This window comes from Symphodus melops, assembly GCF_947650265.1.
Source record: "Symphodus melops genome assembly, chromosome: 18".
In the NCBI taxonomy this organism is placed as follows: Eukaryota; Metazoa; Chordata; class Actinopteri; order Labriformes; family Labridae; genus Symphodus; species Symphodus melops.
In genome coordinates this window covers 9,863,744-9,885,911 of record NC_136708.1, presented here as the reverse complement: position 1 = coordinate 9,885,911, position 22,168 = coordinate 9,863,744, and the positions used below count along the sequence as shown (strand labels likewise).

Sequence of the window (22,168 nt, the reverse complement as noted above, 5' to 3'; positions counted from 1 at the left end):
ATGTCAGAGATTGCTGATGTGGTCGCAGAGTGTAACCGACAGAGCGGGAAGTGAAACCACGCTTCCACTAAAATGATGCTTGCATCCTAAAAGGACTCTTGTTTCTGTTTGTCTGACCGTTATGAAACCCAAGAAGAAGACTGAAAACCTCTTAACTGACATTTAGTAATATATGTAATTCAATATTTCTGTAAGTATTAATGTGTATCAACATAAGCGTTACAAAAGTGCCTTAGAAAATCTCGTCCTCTCATTTTTGTAACCATGCAGCATCCCTTTTCTTAAATACCATAGCAGGGCTACCTTTCTATGCACACAGTGAAAAGCAGGACTTTAAATTGCGTGTGCCAATACCTTTATATGGAGATCTTAAATCACAGAAAGCAAAGACATTTTGATCTTAATCCCCAATAAAATTATTTGTTATATTACAGCAGGGGAAAGACTTGACGGACAGTAAACCTTTGTACAGAAATGCATCGTGAGACAAATCTTTTCTGCTGAGCTGCAGTGAGCATTACCCATTTCTTCCTCTGGGAGGCGATATCACACTAGATAAATATTTACAGTTCAGCCATTGTACACCCTTTTTATCCTGAGGGGCCTTGATAAGAGAACTATAGCTTAGAAAAATACTCCAGAATAAAGCTTTCATAAGAAACTCAGAGCAACACAGTTTTTTTTCTCTCAATTTTTTTTTTTTTGCATAAATACGTAGGAAGGCCATTACAGGCTAAGGCTTTTAGAGAAGACTGAACACATGTAACACTCATGATTGTTGAATTATATGTCTCAGTTATGTCCCTTTCTGCTCTGGGTTGTCCTTTATCTGCTTGTAGTCTTTGCTTGTTCCTCTGGCATGAAACGTCTTCACAATGTGCTCTCAAAACAGTGTTTCGATTGTGTCTGCCGTCACTCTCGTAGCTGAGGGAGGAAGAAAAGGGGAGGCTGGTCATTAATCAACATAATACAGTTACAGGAACACATGTAATGGGTATTCTGTCCTAATCAAATTCAGTCACGGAGACATGATCATGAACTTTGGGTTAAGGCTGACTGAAGGACGTTTGCACATTTGGCTGGTAAAAGCTGAAGGCAAGTCCGCAGCATGTGTTGTGTCGATGTGAAAGAAAAACTAGCGTGTGCTGTTTGGTATGGAGAGCTGAAAATGTGCCTGAGTAGGCAATTATTTAAGTGCTGTGTTGTATACTGTAATGGCACTGTTAGAATTTCTGTTCTGCTTCTTCATGATAATAGAGGGTTCTACTTTGATTTCTGCCGTCACTGAATAAGTCAGCATTAATCAGAATACACACTCAGCAGCTACACTGTTTTAATACACCAAAACACACTAATGAGGCCCTGACTCTCAGACATAATGGCAGAAAATCATGCTTACAATAGAAATGCTGATCTTACTTGTTGTCTCGGGGTACGGTATTCCTCTCACGTTCTGTACTCCAATGGCCCCGTTTCCTCCGACACTGACGTCCATCTTTGCTGAACAAGCAGGACGATTCTGTGAAGGAGGACTGAGGCTGCCATGGGCTGGTTTCTTTGCCACAGGTGGAGGTACTTTGTCAGATTTGACCCCATCGTTGGAGAGGGCGACGGCCTTTGATTGGTCAGACATCTGCATAAGCTCAGCGGCCAAGCTTTGTTTCAGGCTTGCCTGAGCTTCAGGGCAGGAGGCAGCAGCAGTCTCTATGATGACCTTTTTTGTGCTCCGAGAGAAGATAAAGCTGGCTGTAGTGGCTGGGGACTTGTGCATGTCATTTACTTCAGGTGACTTCTGAGACAAAGCGCTTTGTTCGCTGATGTAGCTGTAGGTTGATGACCTCGCTCCCAGTCGGGTTGGAAAACCTTCTCTTGAAGACATGGCAGCAGTTTTCATACGTATGGCTTCCTGTAACCGCATGGAAGGGGCGTTAAGTGCCACAGAAGATGTTTGAGCTGTCTTTGGGGGGGATTTCAGAGACAGGGACTTGCGGATTGGCTTTTGTGGAATACTTTGAGGTCCTGGGGTAACAACCGAGCTATTTTCAAGCGCTTGAACCCCCTGGTTGATTGACTTGTCCTCTGATGGAGCTTTCTCCATATCATCAGTCATGTTGACAGATCTGAGACGAACCATCTGAAGCAGGGAGGGAGTGACCAAAGGTATGTTCGCATCCTCTTTGGGAATGGGTGCACTTTTGTGGCGAGAAAGAAGCTCTTTGCTCCTGGTGTCTCGATTTGCCACAATGGGCTGCCTTCTGAAATGAACGCCAGGAGTTAAATTCTCTGCCGGTAATGGAGGTGCTACTGGGATAGTAACTGGAGGTTGGGTACTGACTGGAGGCTCGGAGGGAGACTGATTTTCAATTTTCAGAGAGAGTCTATTCGGAGAACTGCTTGAAGAAATTAAAGCAGAGATTGGTGCTGGGTTCTCGACCATTGTGATAGGCTCCAAAATGGGTGCGTCCACTGGTGGAACTGGTTGGGCTTTGTCAGAAACAGGCAAAATATTCTGCTCTTGCCCGCCAAAAATCTCCTCACAGGTGTTGTGTCTTGAAACCTGTACGTCAACCTCTGTTTTGCTGACAGTGTCAGTTTGTGGAACAGCAGGAAGCGCATCTGGAGTTTGTTCTTGGACAGAGGCCGCGGCTTCGCTCGAATCTTCCATCGCGTCATCAACTTCCTCTGTATGTCTTTTTGAAAGATCCAGCGTTGTCATACAACTGTCCGTCACTTTTGGCACATTCTCTGACACAAAGGGCGGAGGAGGTGGAGGAAAGTCAACCTCCTCTCCTCCATCAAAAACAGAGTCCCCTTCCATAGGAGGAGGAGGGGGTGGCCAGCAAGACTCTATGACGTGGCCCTCTTCCGGGACCTTCTCCAAATCCTCCGGCGCCATCGATACTGATGAAGTAGGAGTTCTTCTTGACAGAGGAGGTGTAGGGTGGTATGCCGGAGGAGGGGAAGGTGGTGGTGAGATCTTACTCATTTTGGGGACATCTACAGGGACTGTCTGCACGGATTTGACGTCTTTGTTTTCCGTCTCATTTTCACTCTTGTCAACTAAAGCCGAAACCTCATCTGGTGACTGTATAGAAGTGTTCTTTAGAGGTTCATCAGCTTCTGATGTTGCTCTGCTACATGTTTGGGTTTGTTCTTCATTCATCAAGGAATGCTTTGACGCTATTATTTCTCTGTGCAGTAGTGACATGGGTTTTGTCATGACAGGAGGAGGTTCTTTCTTTGGAGTTGTCTCCTGACTCTCAGGAAGCTTGACTACATGGCTACTATTCAGTTCTTGTGTCTGCGTGTCAACAAATGCATCTGTTGAATCTTGCTGGATGTCTGGATAATCCTTATTCTCCACCTCCTTGTGAACATTGTCAGGCGCTGTTTCTAACAATGTCTCTGGCTTGGCTGTGCTCTCTGATGCGTCGTAGACAGATTTGTCTACAGTTGATTGTTTGTCTAATGCTTGCATCTCATTGCTGACTTCAGCCTGAGCGTCTGCTTGCTGAACTGAGCTCACCTGTATCTCTGGTACTCTCTGGGTTCCTTTGCTGAGAGTAGAACAAGGACCACACAGCAGCTCAAAGGAGCGTCTGTTGTGGACCCATGTCTCTGGGGGAGGAGGACATGGTGCTTTGACTTTGGGAGGTTGTGGGATATTTAGCAGCTCTCTGACTTCAACTCCGAAAGTTGAAGAAGTGTTATTTGGGGCGAGCTTTTTAGCAGAAGCATCAGGGGAGGATCCCCGTGGAGGTGGACTAGGGCTACATGTGGAAATATGCAGATTGACCGACTCAGATGTACCAGATGAAAGCGAGGTCAGGGAGGAGGAAGGCGAAGCTGCTGAGGAGGAGGCCCGAGACACTGATCTGTCTGGCTTGACTGGTGTCTTTTTCTGCTTTTCAGGGGAGGTTGGAGAGATCCCTTTTGGGGAAAGTGTTGGTGTGCCGCTCTGACTTGAGTAACCACTGGAAGGGGACATAGTACGTTCAAATTTCCCTCCTTCAGAGGGAGTTTTCTGTGGTGATGAGTTGGTGCATTCTGACTTGGGCTCTGGAGCTTTTTCTGCTACATTAGAAGAGGCCTGTGTGGGGCTCAAGGGACTGTTGGACGCATTTAGGGAAATGGACCCAGTAGAGTTTGATATAGGGATGGGGATCTTAGTGCTATCCAATGAAGTTATTTTATCCTTTGTGACAGTATTTTCTGTATCATTTGCCAACTTTCCAGACAATGATTCATTGAGATCTTTGGTGTCAACCAGAACCCTGCAGTTGCTCCTGATCCTGTTACTATGCAGAGAGTTTGTTCTCCTTGGAGGTGCTGGGGGTTGCTTGGTCTTCATAACAGACAGACTACGAGTGAAATTTTGTTTGGTTTTCCCATCCTCTCCAGTTGCCACTGACTCTGAAAGACCAGACTCACATCCTTGACCTGTAAAAACATTTTCACTTTTACTGCTACTCATGCTTACTGAGCTACGGAGGCTGACAAGGTCATTGTCCCCACCAGAGTGCTCTCCCAGGCTGTCCTGCCCATTCAGGCCCAGTCTCTGTGAGTTAGCACTATGTGTGCTGCCCTTAGAGGATACAGGAGAGGAGTGTGAAATCAAGGCCTTTGAAGATTGGGACTTGCTCCAGTTTGACCCTGAATCTGATATGGGCATGTATGTGGAGTAGTTGTGAAAATCGTCAGCTTGGGAACCATCACCATCTGATCTTCTGGAAAGCAAAGGGCTGACCGATGAGTCCCCGGATGCCAGGCTGCTCTTGCTTACAGTGCGGACACTACCGCCGTGGTTTACGCTGCTGCCACGTGTCCGGCTGCTGCTGCGATCAATCTCTATGACTTCAATCGAGGCTGGCAAGACCGCATTTGGTATGATTGTGGACAAGTAAGTGGCCTGAGGAGAAATTGACATCACTGGGCCCTTAAAAAAAGAAAGAGTAAGACTTTTAAAAACCCAAATATCCCCTGGGGAATTGATAAAGTATTTAGAATAAGTTTCAAGAGGTCAGGACTGTAACAGTAAAGATGTGCAAGACTGAAATTTCAGAAAACGCCTTTTAACTTAAAAGCCTTTTCTTGTCACTAATTTCTTTCTCACCTGGGGTTCCTGGAGGAAGCTCAGCATTGTTGAAGAGGAGAAGCTGAAAGAAGTGGTCATGCCAGGTACTGCAAGGGACTTGGGTCTCACATTCAAGGTGGGGCCGTGATAAGAGCCAAAACCCTGGTGGTGAAAGGGCTGCTCGTCTTGATTCATTGCTCGTAGGTGCTTCCTCAGCAGCTGTTCATCTCTGGATGCATCCTGCTTTGGATTGGTGAGAGGACCATTCCTTAGTCATGGAACTTCACTGAATGTAAAACGATTATGGAGTCATTTATTCCATGTGAGGAACCTTTTACCTCAAACTCTGAAAGATGCACCCTCGCTCCCTCTTTATTTGCGAGTGGGGTCCCTCCATCAATCGTCGGAGTAACAACCACACTCGGTTGGCTGTCTTTGTCCTGTCTGTCCTGATCAAGGGGTTGAGTGGAAGCAAGCTGCTGGAAGGTTGAGGTTCTGTGCAATGCTGGAAAGAGGGCAAATCATTTTAACTAACAAGTTTTCAATCGACGATACATGATGTCTAGGATGAGCAAAGATAAGGGTGTTGACATACCCAGTTCCTTCTGGACCTGGTTGGGAATACCCATGATGGTGGTCCTCCTGCTTCTTTTCCTGCTTCTGTCCAATCGTTTTACTGGGTTTAGGGGCTTGAACGTAGAACCTGAGTGAAAGAAGAAAAACAGTGAATTTGAGAAGATTTAATGCATGTAATGTTGTGTTTTCGGGCAATGGACAAGTGACAGAAGCAGTGAACACATGCCTTGTAACCAAGTCGAGTAGAAAATTCAATTTGATTTTTCCAAAGGATTTTAAATATGGGTGTTTGAAATATGGATCAGAATATGAATTTGACAGTCACTCAAACACACACCTTGCAGCTGTGATGTGCGGCGGCAGCCACAGTGCTGTCTTCAGATGCTTAGAACTCTTGAGTTACCAAAAAAAAAACCTTGAGCTGTGTGTGCCTGTGAGTGTGTATGTGTGTAAAGTTCCTTCTCCTTTGATAATAAACCATAAATGCAGAGGCACGAAGCAGCTGGGAGTGAGACATGCATGCTAAATAAGCACTCCAGTATGACTCTTTGTAAAGCAGTGAGTTGAAGTAAAAAAAAAAAAAAGAAGCTTGGACTGCTGCACTGACACTAGAATAGAAGGAGATGTATAGACTTCCTCTCTCTTGAAACGTGGCACAGGGCTGCGTGGCGTTTACCTTGGCGGGTGAGCACAGGCCTCGTCGACACAGCAGAGGTTACTGTGGTATCAGTGCTCCCTGCGGTGGATCTCGACTCCAGAGAGAAATCTCCGTCCTTGGAGCTGATATTCTGCTCCGGACGCAGAGTATCTGTCGACTGCAGCGGATAAACACACACAAACATGCACGAACACACACACACCAGTGTTTAGTTAGGTGGCATGTTTAGTGTGTAGGAAGTGAAGGAAACATGATCCACAGAGCTTCTGGGGCACTTACAGCAATGCTCTCATTGTCAGGGAAGTTAAGTCCATTCCTGTGTTCTGTACCAACCAATCAGAAAAGAAACAATCTTAATACAAAGTCACTCAAAAACTTGGATTTAAACAACCGCTCAGATATATTTCTGTAAATCTAATATACTAAATACAGCTGGTGATTCTTATTAAAATAAATTTACATCTTTCAAAAAACAATATGGTTGATGTTTTTCTATTTGTTGTGACTTGTCTCACCTTCTTGCTGTAGTATCTTCAGGCCTTCCTGGGCCTCTGTGTGTAGGTCCTCCAGGTACTGTGGCCTGCTGCCCTCAATGAAAACATTCTCCTGGTAGTGCTGAGAGGTGCTGTAGTGGACGGTCAGCCTCTTCTGGTCCTCATTACCTTTCAGGCCAGCTGTTGGTATGACAGAAGAAAAGACCAATGAAGTGACTGACCTGTGTGATGCATACCAATTAACATTGATTGTTCAGAGAATGGCATGAAATGGCCAAAAATAATGGAACATTTTTTAATTTCTTTCATCAACAACTTTACCATGTTCCCTTTTGAGCAAAAACAAATACATGTATATATACACTTAAATACCCAAAGAGCTTGAACTTTATTTGCCACAGGTTAGTGTTTCCACAGGTACATAAACACCAACATGTCTAAACAGACTCAACAGGTGTGCACAGGCCAAATCATTTATCAGCTTTTCAGTGAATCCTCTGCACCTCAACCTGGTGTGATGCAGCACACTCTTCAAATCCCTTCAGTGAAGCAGTTGGGCAGACAGACGTCGCAGCCTGAACAGGCTCTTAACAGTCATTTAGACTAGTAAATTGCCAGGTTAATCTCCTGCTGTTTCTCTCCTTCTCCCTCGTCCATGAAGGATTAGATTATCTGGATTGTCCACATTTAAAGATGCCCCTTTGACCCCCTGAAGGGTGACCTCCTGCATGGGAATCGACTCTCCCATGGCTTCAGTCAGTATCAAAGGATCAATACTGTACAGGACTTAAGATTTGCAAATGAAACAATGCATAGTGAACAGTAGTCAAAATAGACAATGCTCGCAAGGCCAATGATGCAGCTTTGGTTCAGTAATAGCTAACTGCAGAGTGTGTGTTTGAATTGGCAGGGGAAGGTAAATGGATCTAATGTGTAATTTAAAACCAGGTTTAGAATAAAACATGTCATTTTTAAAGTTAATTTATAAATAGTTAATAGTTTTGTCATATATTGTATCTTGGGTGGGGTCCCTCAGGGTTCAGTCCTTAGACCTATTCTGTTAAAATGATATTATGTTCCTGTGTTATCTACTTAACTGTGTTGTTGTATCTTTGTTATGGCGATGACACGCAACTCTGTGTCAGCCCTGAGTGCTTCACAAAAGAGGTCAGGCAGCAAATTGATCACCGCCTGGCAAATAACATTAAGCCCTCATCCAGGAACCTTGGTATTCTCAATGATCAAATTCTTCACTTCGAAGCATACATTATCAAATGTTCAGTCTTTTTTTTTTTCCTTTGAGAGATATTGCTACAATAAAACCTTTGCTATCCACACACATCACAGGGTTTCACACTCTCTCTGTTAGATGGCTGTAACTCTCGTTTCTCTGGTATCACACAATCCTCTTTCACCTGTCAGTTAGCAAAAACGCAGCCGCGAGGCTGTTCCCAAAACAAAATCATGAGTCACCGATGACTCGCTTCACTATCTGTTCGAAACCTGTTAGAATCAACCTCAAAATCTTCTTCATAACTTTGAAAGCCCTGCATGGCCTGGCACCTGCATACAGTATATCTCTGAGCTGTTACAGCCTTGCTGTAGTGGTTGGCCTCTTCAGCCATCTGATCAGCAGCTTCTTTTAATTCCTCACTCCCAAACCTGGAATAACCTTCGATGGAGCGTCAGATGGGTTGAATCTGTGGCTTCTTTTAAACAGCTGTTAAAAACTCACTTCTTTCGAAATCCACCTTATTTTTGTCTGACACGATTCCCCCCATATGTGACTTCTGTATGCCTAATTGTGGATATGGATGTATGCATATTTATATGCCTGTATGACATTATTTTTCCTTTGTCTTTTATACCTGTAAAGCACTTTGTAACTTTTTGTTTTGAAAAAGTGATTATAAATATGATCATAATGATTACTGGGCTGTCTTTTGTATACGAGGGTTATCTAAGTTATATCAGGTGTTTTCTCTATTATAAGTGAGTCAAAGGTCACTTGAGGTGTTCACTTTCTCTCTTTTGTCACTTCCAACACCCAGGCTCTCAGTTTCACCTGGTGAGGTGACATTGTGTGAATCTGAATACACATACTTCTGCATGCTGGTGTGAGCAGCAGAACAGACACCCCTGTCGTCCTGCGTTCACACAGGTGAGGCGGTCCAGACACAATGCCCTCCCCTGTGTACAGCTGTGGGAAATCTCAGGTAGTTGGGAACTTGGGACTGCCTGATGCAATCTTAGGAATAGGGACCAATTTCATCACCAACATTGCCACTGCGATTTGCATATTTCAACTTTGAATGTGACTTGAAGTTGTGATCAGGTGGTAAATCATTAAATGCTGCCAGACCCCTGCAGGAGATTCAGGACTTTGGTCAATTTAGATGATCGCCGAAAAAGTCTGTTAAGCTCTTTATCTCATTAGAGAAGACCCCCATATTGCCTCGATGCTAATTCTTACAGGCCAGTGTGCCTGTTTGTGTGCGGGAGAGAAAAAGGAGAAACAATGACATGCACGTTAGGCCTTCATCACATGTTTGGACTTACTGAAAATGTTTTTCACAAATTCACCACCTCGTTACCTCCACTGTGAATTACAAACTTTCAAGGGTTCAAGTTTTAGAGCAAAATGTCATCTTAACACCGTAAACCTCACTCTGAGATCGAGCTTAAAGTCAAAGCTACAGCCGTCATGTGACTCAGCACTCACCCTTCTTTTTGAAGACAGACAGCAGAGAGTGGATGCTTTTCCTAAAGTAGACCACCATGCCTACAGCAGCGCCATAGGAGACTTAAAAAAAAATCAAGATGCAGTTGTAAAGTCAGAGTCCAACAAGTCCTCTTTCTGTCAGTGGAGAATAAATTTAATACAGGACAAAAAAAAAAAAATAATAATCGGATGCCCTCAGAAGGTTGACAGCAGTTTGTCTGTGAGCGACAGTAAACACACTGTTGTGAGAGGCTCTCTCCTCCCTCTGCAGTGTTCCTGAGTGACTTGGGAAAGACAAGTGCACAATGAGATCTGCTTCCAGCCAAGCAGCCTGTCCCAGCTGCCTTATCCCTGAGTCTGATACCTTCCTCCCTCCCCCCTCTGCTCTTTCTCTCTCTCCCTCTATTTTTTCCTGTGTTGCTCACACTGGTTCTCTTCATTGCGATTCCCTCTCTTTTGTCGAATTAAAAGACGCCCCCCCCCAGCAAAACGCCTGTCAAAGTTTGGCTTTCAGGAGCCACAACCCCCACTTCATTCACCACAGACAGGCACGTGTGATATTGTATTGACACAATAACGAGTGAAGTACCTTTTTTATTACTTGAAATATATATATATTTTTAATCTTTAAGAAAATAAAATGTCAAAGTATAAAGACACATTTAAAAAAAGCTAAAGTGAGCGTACCTGGATGGAACAATCTTGTGACCTTGAGGGGAGTCTGACTCCACACAGGTTTAAAGAACTGGGATGAATTAAGTTCAGACTGTTTGGCTTACATACATACACCACGGAACAATCTGGAATAAAAAGTAACCTTCACTCAAAAGTTACGTACGGGACTTCATTATTTTTAAATTCTATTAACTGTAAGTCTTTATCGTCTCTTGGTTATTTCATCGCTGTGTGTTTGGTTGCTCTCAATGTATTCTTTGTGTACATTTTTTCACTCTCTGCGTCTCAACCACTGTCCAACTTTCCTCACACACATCAGCTCGTGGCAGATAACCGTCACCAATGACTCCAGCCTTTTTGGAGGTTTTTAATTTTATTTTTTTAAGAGAGAATTCAGAATTGTATTTCTTTGGACATAAATGGTAAACTTTGAAATGACTGCTTTCTCATGCTTTGGTCATACAACTCTATTTCTATGGGCCAGTGTGCCACAACAGACACATTACTCCTTTAGTTTATTGCTATCAATTCCTATTACAGCCATAATAACAGCTATAACTGAGCCATCATCTTTGATTTACTTGAGGGCGAGTTAGTTCTCTTTGTCATTGTCCTTTTTCCTAATGAAAGCCCGCAGCATTATGCATCTGTCTGGCACTCTGTCTCATTATCTGAAGACTGCAGGGGCTATAATTGACAGCTAAGGTTGTGTCTTCATCATAAGAAGCTAAACAAGCATTATGATGGATGTAAAGTTTTGCCCTGCTCTCTTTCTTTGCTTCACAGTTCCCTCTTTCCTTCTTCTGTCTTACAGTACATCTCTCAGTTTCGCTGGCTTTCTTTTTCCTGTCTGCCCCGGTGCCTGATAGCCACAGAGGTCTAGTTGGAGTTATTTATAACTGACACATCCTTGGTTCATCGTCGCTGCTCTGTGTGCAGATGAGCTCCTGCTTGCCTACTAATGTTTCCCGACAAACTGCAGAGGCTATGAAATACAACACAGCTACGGGGAGAAATCTGCTAAAAAAGGCCGACTCACTGCTAGACAAACAACCGATGCTGTGTTCAGGATTGTGTCACTGCCAGAGAGGCAGCACTTTGGAGTACTTGGCCCCTGAAAAGATGTTTATTCACAAAAAAGAGGCACATCAGGGGGCTACAGCTGGCTCATACACCGAGACCAGCTGGAGGGACAATTAGCTTCATCCATCCCTCCTCGCTTACTCATGTCACCTGATGCTTAGAAATGGATGGAGTGGAGAAGAAATCTGTGCGACCTGCATCCCTGCATGCAGAGTCAGAGCCCGGTGCCTCGGGGCCGGGTGTCACTTCAGAATGAGCTTTCGTGACGCCTGGAACAAGCTGAGGACTTGGGGAGCTGCAGCTTTAAACATTGGAGTCATGCCAGAGGATTAACTCTACCAGTGGCTTACCTTAAACTTCCTCGCACCTGACTTTTGTTTCCCCTTGTTTCAGCATCATGTGCTCATCAATCTTTGGATTTAAACATTGTGCACGATTCTTTTCATTTACATTGTTGCTCGAGAACGCTTGATGCATCGTCTGTATGATAATCATACTTAGTGACTCTTTATCCAAATGACTTAAACAGTTTTCAAATGTGGTGATGTGCATCTAAAAACACTTTGTTCTGCAGTGACACGGTTCTATAATTTCAAACGGTACCGTTCTTCAAAAAACAAATCCCTACCACTAAACACAGACCTTTACAAAGTGCCAATTTTAGGGTGTCTGGTCCGGCCTAAGCACCCTGTTGTTAGCCAGCACCCCTCATATCAATATTCATTAGAAGGCCTAAAGAGACACCATCTGGTCTTTGGGGAGAGGCCAGAGGGGAGAGGGAGGCATTTTGAAGAGTTTGATTCAGTGCACACAACAAACCATTCCACCACACAAGCAACATAACACCACATCACAAAAGAGGAAAGTAGCATATGCTAACTTTTTCCTAATGTGGATGAAATCTCTCTCTCTTTTTTTTTTTTTCATCATCGATGCATTCTGGAGAGAATGCTAAATTTCAACTGTTGACTGCCAAATAAACCTTCAATCAATCATTTCAAATGAAGTGCTGAAGCTTTTTCATGGCTTCGTAGATGTTTTACAGCCTTTTTCTACAGACTCAAATCATCCTAAATCACTCGTCTCAACAGCCGGTTAGATGGCGACCACATTTCAGATCACAGGCAGCCAAGTAAAACAAACAGGCTTGTTAAAATGTGAAAAGGCAAAGCACGAGCCCCATTCGTTTTAATGATAAGGATTTTGACATGTCATTCCTTTGTTTCTGATCTCCACCTCATGATGTGGATTTCAATAGAAAAAGATTTTAGAATGGGAATGCAATGGCATAATCAATTTACTAAAAACATTTGTGAACACAAAAAAGTCTTTAGTATTTCTGGACACAAAAGTTGATGTCACAGTCTAAGTATGACTGTTCCTGAAGCTCAGAGCATAAAAGAAGACTAAAGTAAACAAACAAACACAATACAATGCCAGGAGACCTGAGTGGGCCCTCACTGTACTTCTATTGTTTCTTAAATAAGCGACTTTTTCATCCAGTAGATTTTTGCCCCTGAGCACCACCAAAACTAACTTCTGTTTGGTGACGTCTCCGCTTATCTGAAGCCTCCACTCTCCTCCAGCGACACACCTCCAACCCCTCTCTCCACTGAAGTGGGCATGTAGGAGTTGTGAAATTAGAACACACCATAATTAAGCAACATTGAGCTCAAGTGGCGGACGAAACTGTCCTTTGCTAAAGCGGCATTATTGTGTTCGCAGGCTAATGCTGGCACATTCATAGCTTCATTTAACACATGAATTGACACTGAATGACGTGGTCTAAAGACACTTAGGTAACATCCAAATAAACAGTGAGTGGACGATGTTCTTCTTCTTCTCGTCCTTGAATAAAACAGCTTTATACACGTCTGTCACGTCCATGTAAACGTGATGTAAACACGACTCTGACAACCGTACAGCTCAGGACTCAGGCTTCTCACAGTCATGACTCAGAGAGACAATTATTTACACAGGATATACTTGATTATCTGCTGCGTTTATGAGCAACATGTTCTGCCTTTAATGAAATAGGGCGTGCAAAGTGCAGGGTTTTAGGCGTTGCTCAAAGGCAGAAATGGCTGCACTTCAGCTTTATTTTTTTAGATGATCAAATTTCACTCATGACAAATGATGGCATCATTAGGTAAATTTTTCAAACTTTCGAAGCCCCACATGAGCCGCAGAAGAGATGAAACGTGTTCATAACAAGCCGAGTAAAGACTCCAGCGAACTGAGGTTCATGAGTAAAATGAGTGTTTAAAAACCAGCGAGCAGCTTCGGGACAAACTTGACCCACCACACCTACTCCGAGGAGAGAGAAGACACATGTGACATAATACTACTGCATCATTTACAAAAAGGGTCAGGCCTTATTAATAGAAAGGAGGAATATATCACGTCTCACCAGAGCAGACAGAAAAGAGATCACATGGATAATTGTAACGTCTTGTACAAAAACCGTGTCATGGACTGCTCCACCAGAGAGCGCTGCACCGACAGCGACAGCATGACACTGCAAAAACATCAGGTCATCAGATTATGACGCTCACTGTAGACATGTAGAGCTAAATGTAAATGATGACTCCCATTGGACTGACCAAGCCCAATCTCTGACATTAAGAGACACCCCACTTATTCAAGATCACGATACAGTTACCACATCGACTATGAGGTCACCTAACATCTTCGTCTCTCAACGGGGAGAAATGATCTAAACAGAGAGGCAGAGAGAAAGAATAAGCTGAACTGCCTTTGTCATAATGTCAACATCAGTATCTGGTGAGCGTTCGAGCCAGTGGGCCATGAGGAGTAACAGGATTTTCACTTCATGCCCGACCGGGCTTGAAAAACTGCCACTGTGCGTTTGCAAATCAAGGGGTGTGTGGTTCAGTGCATGCGTTCTTTAAACATGAGAAGTAAAGTCATGGGGTCGGCAGGGACAAAGCTGTGAAGATAAAAAATAGGGTCACAGCTATGATCATGTACTGTAGTGTCTCTGAGACACACCTGCGCAGCCTGTGGAGCGTTGTGTAATAACACAGCTGTGGGAAACTTGAGGACAACAGGCACTTGTTCAAGAGTCAGAGCGCCCTCATCCCAGAAGATGTATTTGGGAGGTTTATTCAACAACACCTTACAAAGAACAAAGAAACTACATGCGACGAAAGAAAAATCAATAGCTCATCAACATGTTTCTGCTGTCATGCCCGGTCAAAGAGACGCAGATCCTTGACAAATAATTTTAAAATATGCAAATTGTACCATAATTACCCAAATTAGCACAATGCTAACAGGGAACAGACTCCAAACTGGGAAATTAGATAAAGCAATCATCAGGAAAATGTAACTGATATAAATAAAGGGGAAAAGAAGGCTTATTTCTCAGAGTTTTCCATAGAATAAAGTTGTTTTTGCAGCTGGTAAAATTGCCCCCTTCTGGCCTTTAGAAGGATTGCAGGTTGAGGTCACTTCTGTACTGCATATGTTGGGTCTTTAATAATAATATAACAAACAGTACGACCATGAAGACCAAGTGTTTGTAAAGAGTATTGAGATAACAGTTGGTTGACACTTGATTGGTTGGTTGGTTGATTGATTGGATGATCAGCTTCACTTTTGATACCAACAGGCTGTGAGCACTTCTTATGTGCTTGTATTTTCTGCTTCTCTCTTCCTCTTTTTTCGTTTTTCAGCTCACACAGACAGTATCTAGTGGAACAAGTAAATTCAATATTTTGCACATCAATAGTTTACTGAAAGATGGGTTTGCACTTTACACAGCATATTGGAGGACACACAGAAGTGGCCTGCAGTCTGCAGTGGTATGTTGGTCTGCTGAATCTGACCACAACACCGCACGTCTTTCACTCCCAGCTTTCATCGTATACAGGTAATGAAACTGTCAGAGTACAGGAAGACGGGGTTAAATTGTGACCAGCAACAAACCTCCAACGGCCCCACCACACACACACACACACATACACACACACACAAACACACACACACAAACACAGGTGCCATTATTCACCTCATTGCTTCTCTGCTGATTTGTATTCTATGGCTGCTGTGCCTGACTTGAGTTATGAGCTCCACTACATTGACTGGTGTCGTATTAACCAGGGAGAGAGCGAGGCAGGATAACCTCCACCCACCTGCACATACTGTATCTCGTGGAATTCTTCATGTACCTTGTTATGATAATATGGAGCGTTGCACCATCTGTTCAGGTGGCCTGCAGAGAATAAAACATGAACTGTCTGATACAGGCTTGTTTGTTGTTGTTCAGATGAGAGCTTACTGTATAGTGGTAGAGGGAGCAGTAAAGGGACACTGGAGAGAGTGTGAAGATGACAGCTGGAGATGTGGAGAAGGAGAGGTCGAGACTGAAGGAAGGTGAAGAAGGAAGCTAAGGAAATAGGAGGAAAAGAAAAGGGTACAGACTAGGCAGAGGACATACATCATCAAACTGTCACTAGCCACGAGCCATCTGTATTTCAGGGTTCCTTTGGGTGGCCTCACAGAGAAGGTGAGTTGAAATACGGTGAGGGAGGAAGAGGGCAAAGTAAGGAAACAAAGAAAAAAGGAAACAATTTTGTTGTGACAAATGGTGTGATCATTATAGGCCTCTTTAACCAATCATTTAATTGTGTTAACACAAGAGACAGATGCTATCTTAACTCTTTGTCACATATGCCATATATGGGATATGAAAGACAGTTTGATCAAATCTGGGGTTAACTCTGGGCAGTATCAACTTAGCTGAAGATAATAAAGTACACATGTTTTAGGTTGAATTTATTCAAAATAATAATAAATATTATATTTAAAATAAAAAAAATTTCTGGAGTTTTAAAATCCCAATCTCCCATTCATGTGTCTGTAAGGCTGTCCTCTAAAATGTTCCTGCTCTTTATACATTTCTTTTTGAAGAGCGTCAGTGTGGAGATGGGAAACATTTACATGGGCATTAAAGTGGAACAACACACAAGACACTTCGCCCCTCTGCAGGTTAACTACAAGTGTCATTGACGTTGTTCTTAAGAGCACATTTGTTCCACATTCCTACTAACCATTCTGGGATCCATCAATCTTTTCTTATGTGGGATTGGTTCTTATAGGCGGTTGTTCTGGGGCGGCTGTGGCTCAGTTGGCAGAGTCGTTGTCTTCTTACCGGATCCCCAGCTCCTGCGAGCAACAAATCCGACGTGTCCTTGGGCAAGACACTTAACCTCGAATTGCTCCCCCTGCTCAGGGGCGTATGAATGTGAATGCGGGTCGCTGCTCTTGCGGTCGACCGCTTGGTGCTTCTCTGTGCCTTGAGTGGTAACCAGCTCTGGCAAAATGACTGGTTATTGAATTGAATTTCAATCTGCTTTTTTGCAGATTGAAATAGTTGAATAGTAAGTTTAATAAAATATTTAACAGATATTTGTGATCATACCAATCCAAGTGGTCTTTTAAAATAAATAAGAAACACATGACACTTCAATCAAATAGGCATACAATAATTTATTAATTTATTTATATTTTTAGTTTATTTCATCCCATGCATCTTTTCTGTGTTCCTGTGTAACCATTACTCACACTGCTGAATACTGCAAACAACACTGCTGTTTGCTGCTCCTACAGGCTTCTCCACAACCTTAATTATCATTATTTTTTGCTATCAACGTGCGTGTGTCTGCAGGGCGCTGCGCTCATGCCCTTTTATGGGCATCGGGGGCGTTAACCTACGCTAATTGGCAAACAACATGCACACGTTTTCAATTCAATTCAACGAACATTAAACGTTCATTTAAGAAGACATTGATGAATCTGACAGGGGAGGCTTTTTTCTTTAGAAATCTTCTCAAGAACAACATAAAAACATTCTTAAGAAGATATCGTTGAAAGAGGCCCAGAGATATTTAGAAGATATCTTTAGGTCTTCTAGTTTCTCTCTGGTGTCTTCTGTCCTCTCTAGAGATCTATTCCTCTATACACAGCATCTTTCTGAGATGTGGTGACTGCACTTGTGAATACCAACATGGACAAAAAGCTGCAACACGTCCGGCTGTGTTTAAAAAAAAAAAGACCAATCACTCATTCACCCCTTCCTTGAGAAGAGGATTTGGGGTACCGGTTTGTTTCTTCATGGAAGAGGTGCTGTTATCGTCCTTGCAGTTTGAACTTAAGAGGTTTTTTTTTTTTTTTTTTGCAAGCTGAACTGAAGCTCAGGAAACACAATGAAAAAAGATATAGCTGTATTAAAACGGAGACACAGATGAGCCACTGTTCACAACACTCATCTTCTGTCTCATAACAAGATAACACACTGATTTGTTGCCAATTGTGGGAGTGAGTACTCTGAGTGACCCAGGACAATTAGAGGGTACTGAGAGCCTCCAGACAAAGCCACCCAGAGAGACAACAGACATGGTTTCAGCACACCGACGTTCAGCAGACCGCAGAAAAAAAACAGTCTTGACTTACTGTGTACGTTTCAAACGAGGATTCACAGAGTCAGATGTCTATAACAAACCAAATCTGTTTATTCAAAAGACGAGACCAATTCAAAATGAATTCCAGAAGTAGGTTCAGTGACGTCACATTTTTAAGTTGAAACTCTTTAGATAAAAAGTTAAAGGCCACGGCTATGCTAAAGATTTTGTGATAAAGATTTTTTTAGAAGAGCAGTTAAAGGATGTCCCACAAACAAGTCCTTGAGAAACACAAAAAAAAGGCACAGGTGCTCTAGGTTATTTGAGGGCACATCTCCCTAAAGGTGGATGGTCTCATTTAGAATGATTGATGAGTTAATGAGAGACAAGGAGCTTCCGTACAGACTCATCTCGGAGCAGAGCAGGACAGGACCGGACAAGCTCAATGCCCCCTGGTCGTACTGACAGTAGACTAAATCTACTGGACTGAACTAAACTTGTAAAACAGTCATTCTCGGAATAACGCACATTAAAAATGTTACTGCCAAAAAATCTCTCAGTCTTTAATTGTCTGTCTTTTTCCCAAAGAGGCGGAGGTCAGGTGTGCATTTAGCCTCCAAACAAACAGCTACTACTTGCAGTCATATCAGCCCCTCTTATCCTTCATAAAATCAAAATGGATGAGTGATCAAAACATTTCAACCCCAAACAGTGAGTGTTGATAAAGACATAAAAAAAAAAAACTCTTCAGACAAAAATCATTTTTCATTTTTCAAACGTGTTTATATCTACTGTCAAAATGGGCCTTTTTGAATGGGTGTGTATGTGACTTTCGAGTGGTTTTGGAGCGGTGCCCTAGTGGACACTCAAGGAACTACATTAGTTCGCCCTTTTTCCCTGGCACTTGGACTTTACAAGTTATTTTCTGTTTATGCTGTTCCAAGCAAACTTGGTCCTGGCTTTAAATGTATGTTTGGCACAGGGATAGAATAATCTCTAATTGTAATTCAAAAATGTTTATGATGGGTAACCAGGCTTAAACATATTTTACAAATTTGACAGTGTTCATGTTTGAGCCACAAAGAGACACATGTTAAATTGTGTGTGCAGGAATATGCTGCATGCCGCTCCAGTTTTCTTAACATGCTTATGTCAGCCTGACATTCACTTCAAGATTTTCAGAACAACTCAGTGGTTTCATGTATTTATCTATCAAGTTATCAACATGCTTTCTCTGCCACTCAGACAGACGTACAGAAAACTAAAAGATCGCTATCACTACTCTGCCACAGATCCATAACGGACAGATAATCACGTTAAAACTTCCAATGATATACAGACGTCTATTTCATAAGAAAATCTCTCTCTTTGACCATTTTCTATAATAACACAACATCTAAAAGTGTCATTCTGGTTTGTCTCCCGACAACATAAGAATGTGTATCTGCATAGACTTTCATTGTACCAAAGAGTCACTCACGTCATTCTATGTTTCCCAGTCTTTCAAGGAAGTTAAAGAGACTGTAAAGATTTCTAGACATGGAGTTTTCTGTGACACAAATGTCCCTTGTTCTTATCTGTACATGGACTCTGTGTCTGCTAAAAATGTATTATCCTCATGTGATTCAGCCACAAGATGCTGAGAGATAGAAATATAAAGCTCTTTAACAATGGGGGGGGGGGGGAATACATCTATGCATTCAGGATGATGTGACCAAAGAAAATATGTTCGTCATATCATCTCAAGTATGTTTATGAAATGTCAAGCTGAAAAAACAAAAACAAAAAAAACCCTTCTGAGTTAAGAGTGGAAAGTTGACAACTTTAACTTCATTTGACTGTGTCATCCGAATCACACTGAACACATTAAGCTTGAACAAATGCACTCAGTTGTCAAAACTCCACTCATGATGTAATGCACAAAGACATGCACAGGCATTGAGTACCACTCTGCTCGTCAGCAAAATAAGCAGCACAATGTGCATATGGTTATACTGAGACCTACAGAGAATCAGTCTGCTGTGTGTGTGTGTGTGTGTGTGTGTGTGTGTCTGCACTTCTCTGAAGCCAACAGAAAACATCTCAATTTTCAAATTGTGAGCTTTTATTAAAGCCCCCCCCCCCCCGAAACACACACACCTCCTCGTCACTCTTCCTCACTGAAATCCCCTTATGCACGCTAAATGAGCTAAGCTTCCCTTTGGTAAACAAGTCAAAACCATTCCGACTGAATCGGTTTGAAAACACTCGTAAATCAGAGTGGAAAGAGGACAGCTTGTTTGAGTAAACTTGCTGCCAAACACTGAAGTAGAAAAGGTGGCTGAGGCTGGCACCATCTGCTTGGCGCTCGTTTTTTGGCTTCTCGGAACAACCTCCACACCGACCAGTGAAACGACATGATTGAAGTTGTTGGGGTTAATTATAGATGGTGACATGAAAGTATTAAAGTGATTGAAATGAGTTTACATGCAGTTAATATTTCTTTAATGAACATGCGATGTGGTGAGAAAACAAAACAACTAAATAACAATCAACATCAGATTCTTCACTTTCTATGAACAGATCACTTCACACTGTTTTGGAAAAGACAACTGTAGCTTAAATGTGTTCATGTTACTGTGAACTGAAGCGTACAGCATTTTATTTGGATATTCTAAAGTATTATGAAAAGTAAAAGTCTAACTGAAAAGCTGCTGGTCATGAGAATATGTCCTCAATATGTTCGATTACAGTGAGTAATCAGAGATACAACATGCCTCACTTAATCATTAGGGGTTAGCAAACCAGATTGATCTTTCAAGGGAAAACTCTGTGAACACTTTTGGATGACTGGTCCAAACATTTAAATAGATGCTTAAATTGATTTAAGAAAGGTTTCATCTTTGTTTAACTTTTTCTCTCTGTTACGTCAGCAAAGCAGGACGTGCTGAGTTAAGACTGTCACAAGTTTCCCATTACAGATTGGACACAGTGATGTTGGAAAAAGGAGAGCCTAACATCAGAAGTGAAAGATAGGATAAACATGAAATCCACACCATGAGCAGAGGTGAAATAATGACCTTAGAGTGGTCTCACACGCAGGTCTGTGTGCACCTTTTAATGGTAAGATCTGATGCTTTAAATTTCATTTTGCATCACGTGCAGGAAGCTACTGGACGGATTCCCATTACAGAGCGAGCCACACACCGAGGCTTCTGATACTGGAGAGTGGGAGATCGCTCTCACTAACACATTTTGGGGAGATACTTTGCATGTTCGTACTGTAAGCAGTGTTTTTGAACTCACCAATGACACAAGTATTATAAAGCAGAACGTTGCTCTTCTGTCAGTCCATCTACACACGCTGTTGAATATTTCGTCTTAAACTCGAAACACATCAAACGATATTTCTGACTACAGTATTTTGGGGGGGCAAAAAAACAAGCTAAAGAGAAACATCACAAAGATTCACCTCAAAGTTGTGTTCATTGCAATCATTTTTGGTCTCCACAAACTGAAGGGTGGTGGTGATTCAAGGTTTACTTTATTGTCGACATACAGTGAAATCGAAATTACGTTTCCCCCCTCTCCACGGTGCGATGTGGATAAAATAAGGTACGGTAAAATATGAAATGAAATGAGGTAAAATAAGATAATAATAATAATATATATATATAATACAATTAGATATAAAAAATTATATTTATGATGGTGAGTGGGGGGAGTTATTAGAGTCCATGTGCTGAAATTCTCCACTTTGATCTCCAGATAGTGAGCGATTGTACGTCTGTTATTTTCTGCTGGGGCCGGTCGGACTCTGAAATCCTATTACTGAACAAGTTGGCAATATGAAGAGAGTTTGACTTTTGGAGAGTCTCTGTACAGTACGTGTGCTGCTTAGACAAACCCCTTTCACATTACACTAGTCATTTAATCTGCTGTTCATGGTAAATTGCAGATAAGTGAAGCCATAATTAAGAAAAGAATGCATGTGGAACGTAATAGGTGTTTTAATGCATTACTGCCTTCAGGTACCAATTAAAGTTCAGTTTTGTAATAAGTAATGAGCCAAACACTGCTCCTAACCACCACTGAAATGATAGGATTTTTTTTTTCCCACTGGCAGCTTGAGTGAAATTTGGGTCAAGTCATCACATAGAAAACATAAAACTACTCTCAACATAGGTTTTCTTTTGGCAAGCAGGGGACTTTCTAACGCGTTCAGATTCATTTAGAAGCAAGTCTCCTTCATTTAAAAGTGCTTTGAGGATGCCTTCCAATAGGTTCAAAAAATTCCTATGCTTAACTTAGGACTCTGGTATGTCGACTAACCACAATTGCACGCTCTAAAAATGTTCAAACTGCAAATGCATTCTTCTGCTGCAGGGCATGAGAGGATGGCGGGCCGAGGTATCTGCAGCGCTTACATTTCCAAAGACATCGTCAGTGAGACGAAAGGGTTACGTAACAGGTGAAAACAGG

The 22,168-nt window shown here is 42.3% G+C and overlaps 1 protein-coding gene across 4 annotated transcripts in view; it reads right to left on the bottom strand.

Moving 5' to 3' along the window:
* Positions 1 to 355: 355 nt before the first annotated feature.
* The window catches only part of nhsl3 (NHS like 3), a 38,803-nt gene continuing 16,990 nt past the window's right edge, over positions 356 to 22,168 (bottom strand). For 3 of the 4 annotated variants that reach the window (XM_079367347.1, XM_079367346.1, XM_079367349.1), the window contains 8 exons: positions 6,824 to 6,982; positions 6,588 to 6,631; positions 6,327 to 6,465; positions 5,670 to 5,777; positions 5,413 to 5,579; positions 5,114 to 5,317; positions 1,420 to 4,936; positions 356 to 924 (listed from right to left, as the gene is read on the bottom strand). In XM_079367347.1, the coding sequence (XP_079223473.1) occupies positions 884 to 924; positions 1,420 to 4,936; positions 5,114 to 5,317; positions 5,413 to 5,579; positions 5,670 to 5,777; positions 6,327 to 6,465; positions 6,588 to 6,631; positions 6,824 to 6,982 (4,379 nt within the window). In that variant the 3' untranslated portion in view covers positions 356 to 883. The remainder of the gene's footprint in view (positions 925 to 1,419; positions 4,937 to 5,113; positions 5,318 to 5,412; positions 5,580 to 5,669; positions 5,778 to 6,326; positions 6,466 to 6,587; positions 6,632 to 6,823; positions 6,983 to 22,168) is intronic. The other variant, XM_079367348.1, reaches the window with a different exon arrangement.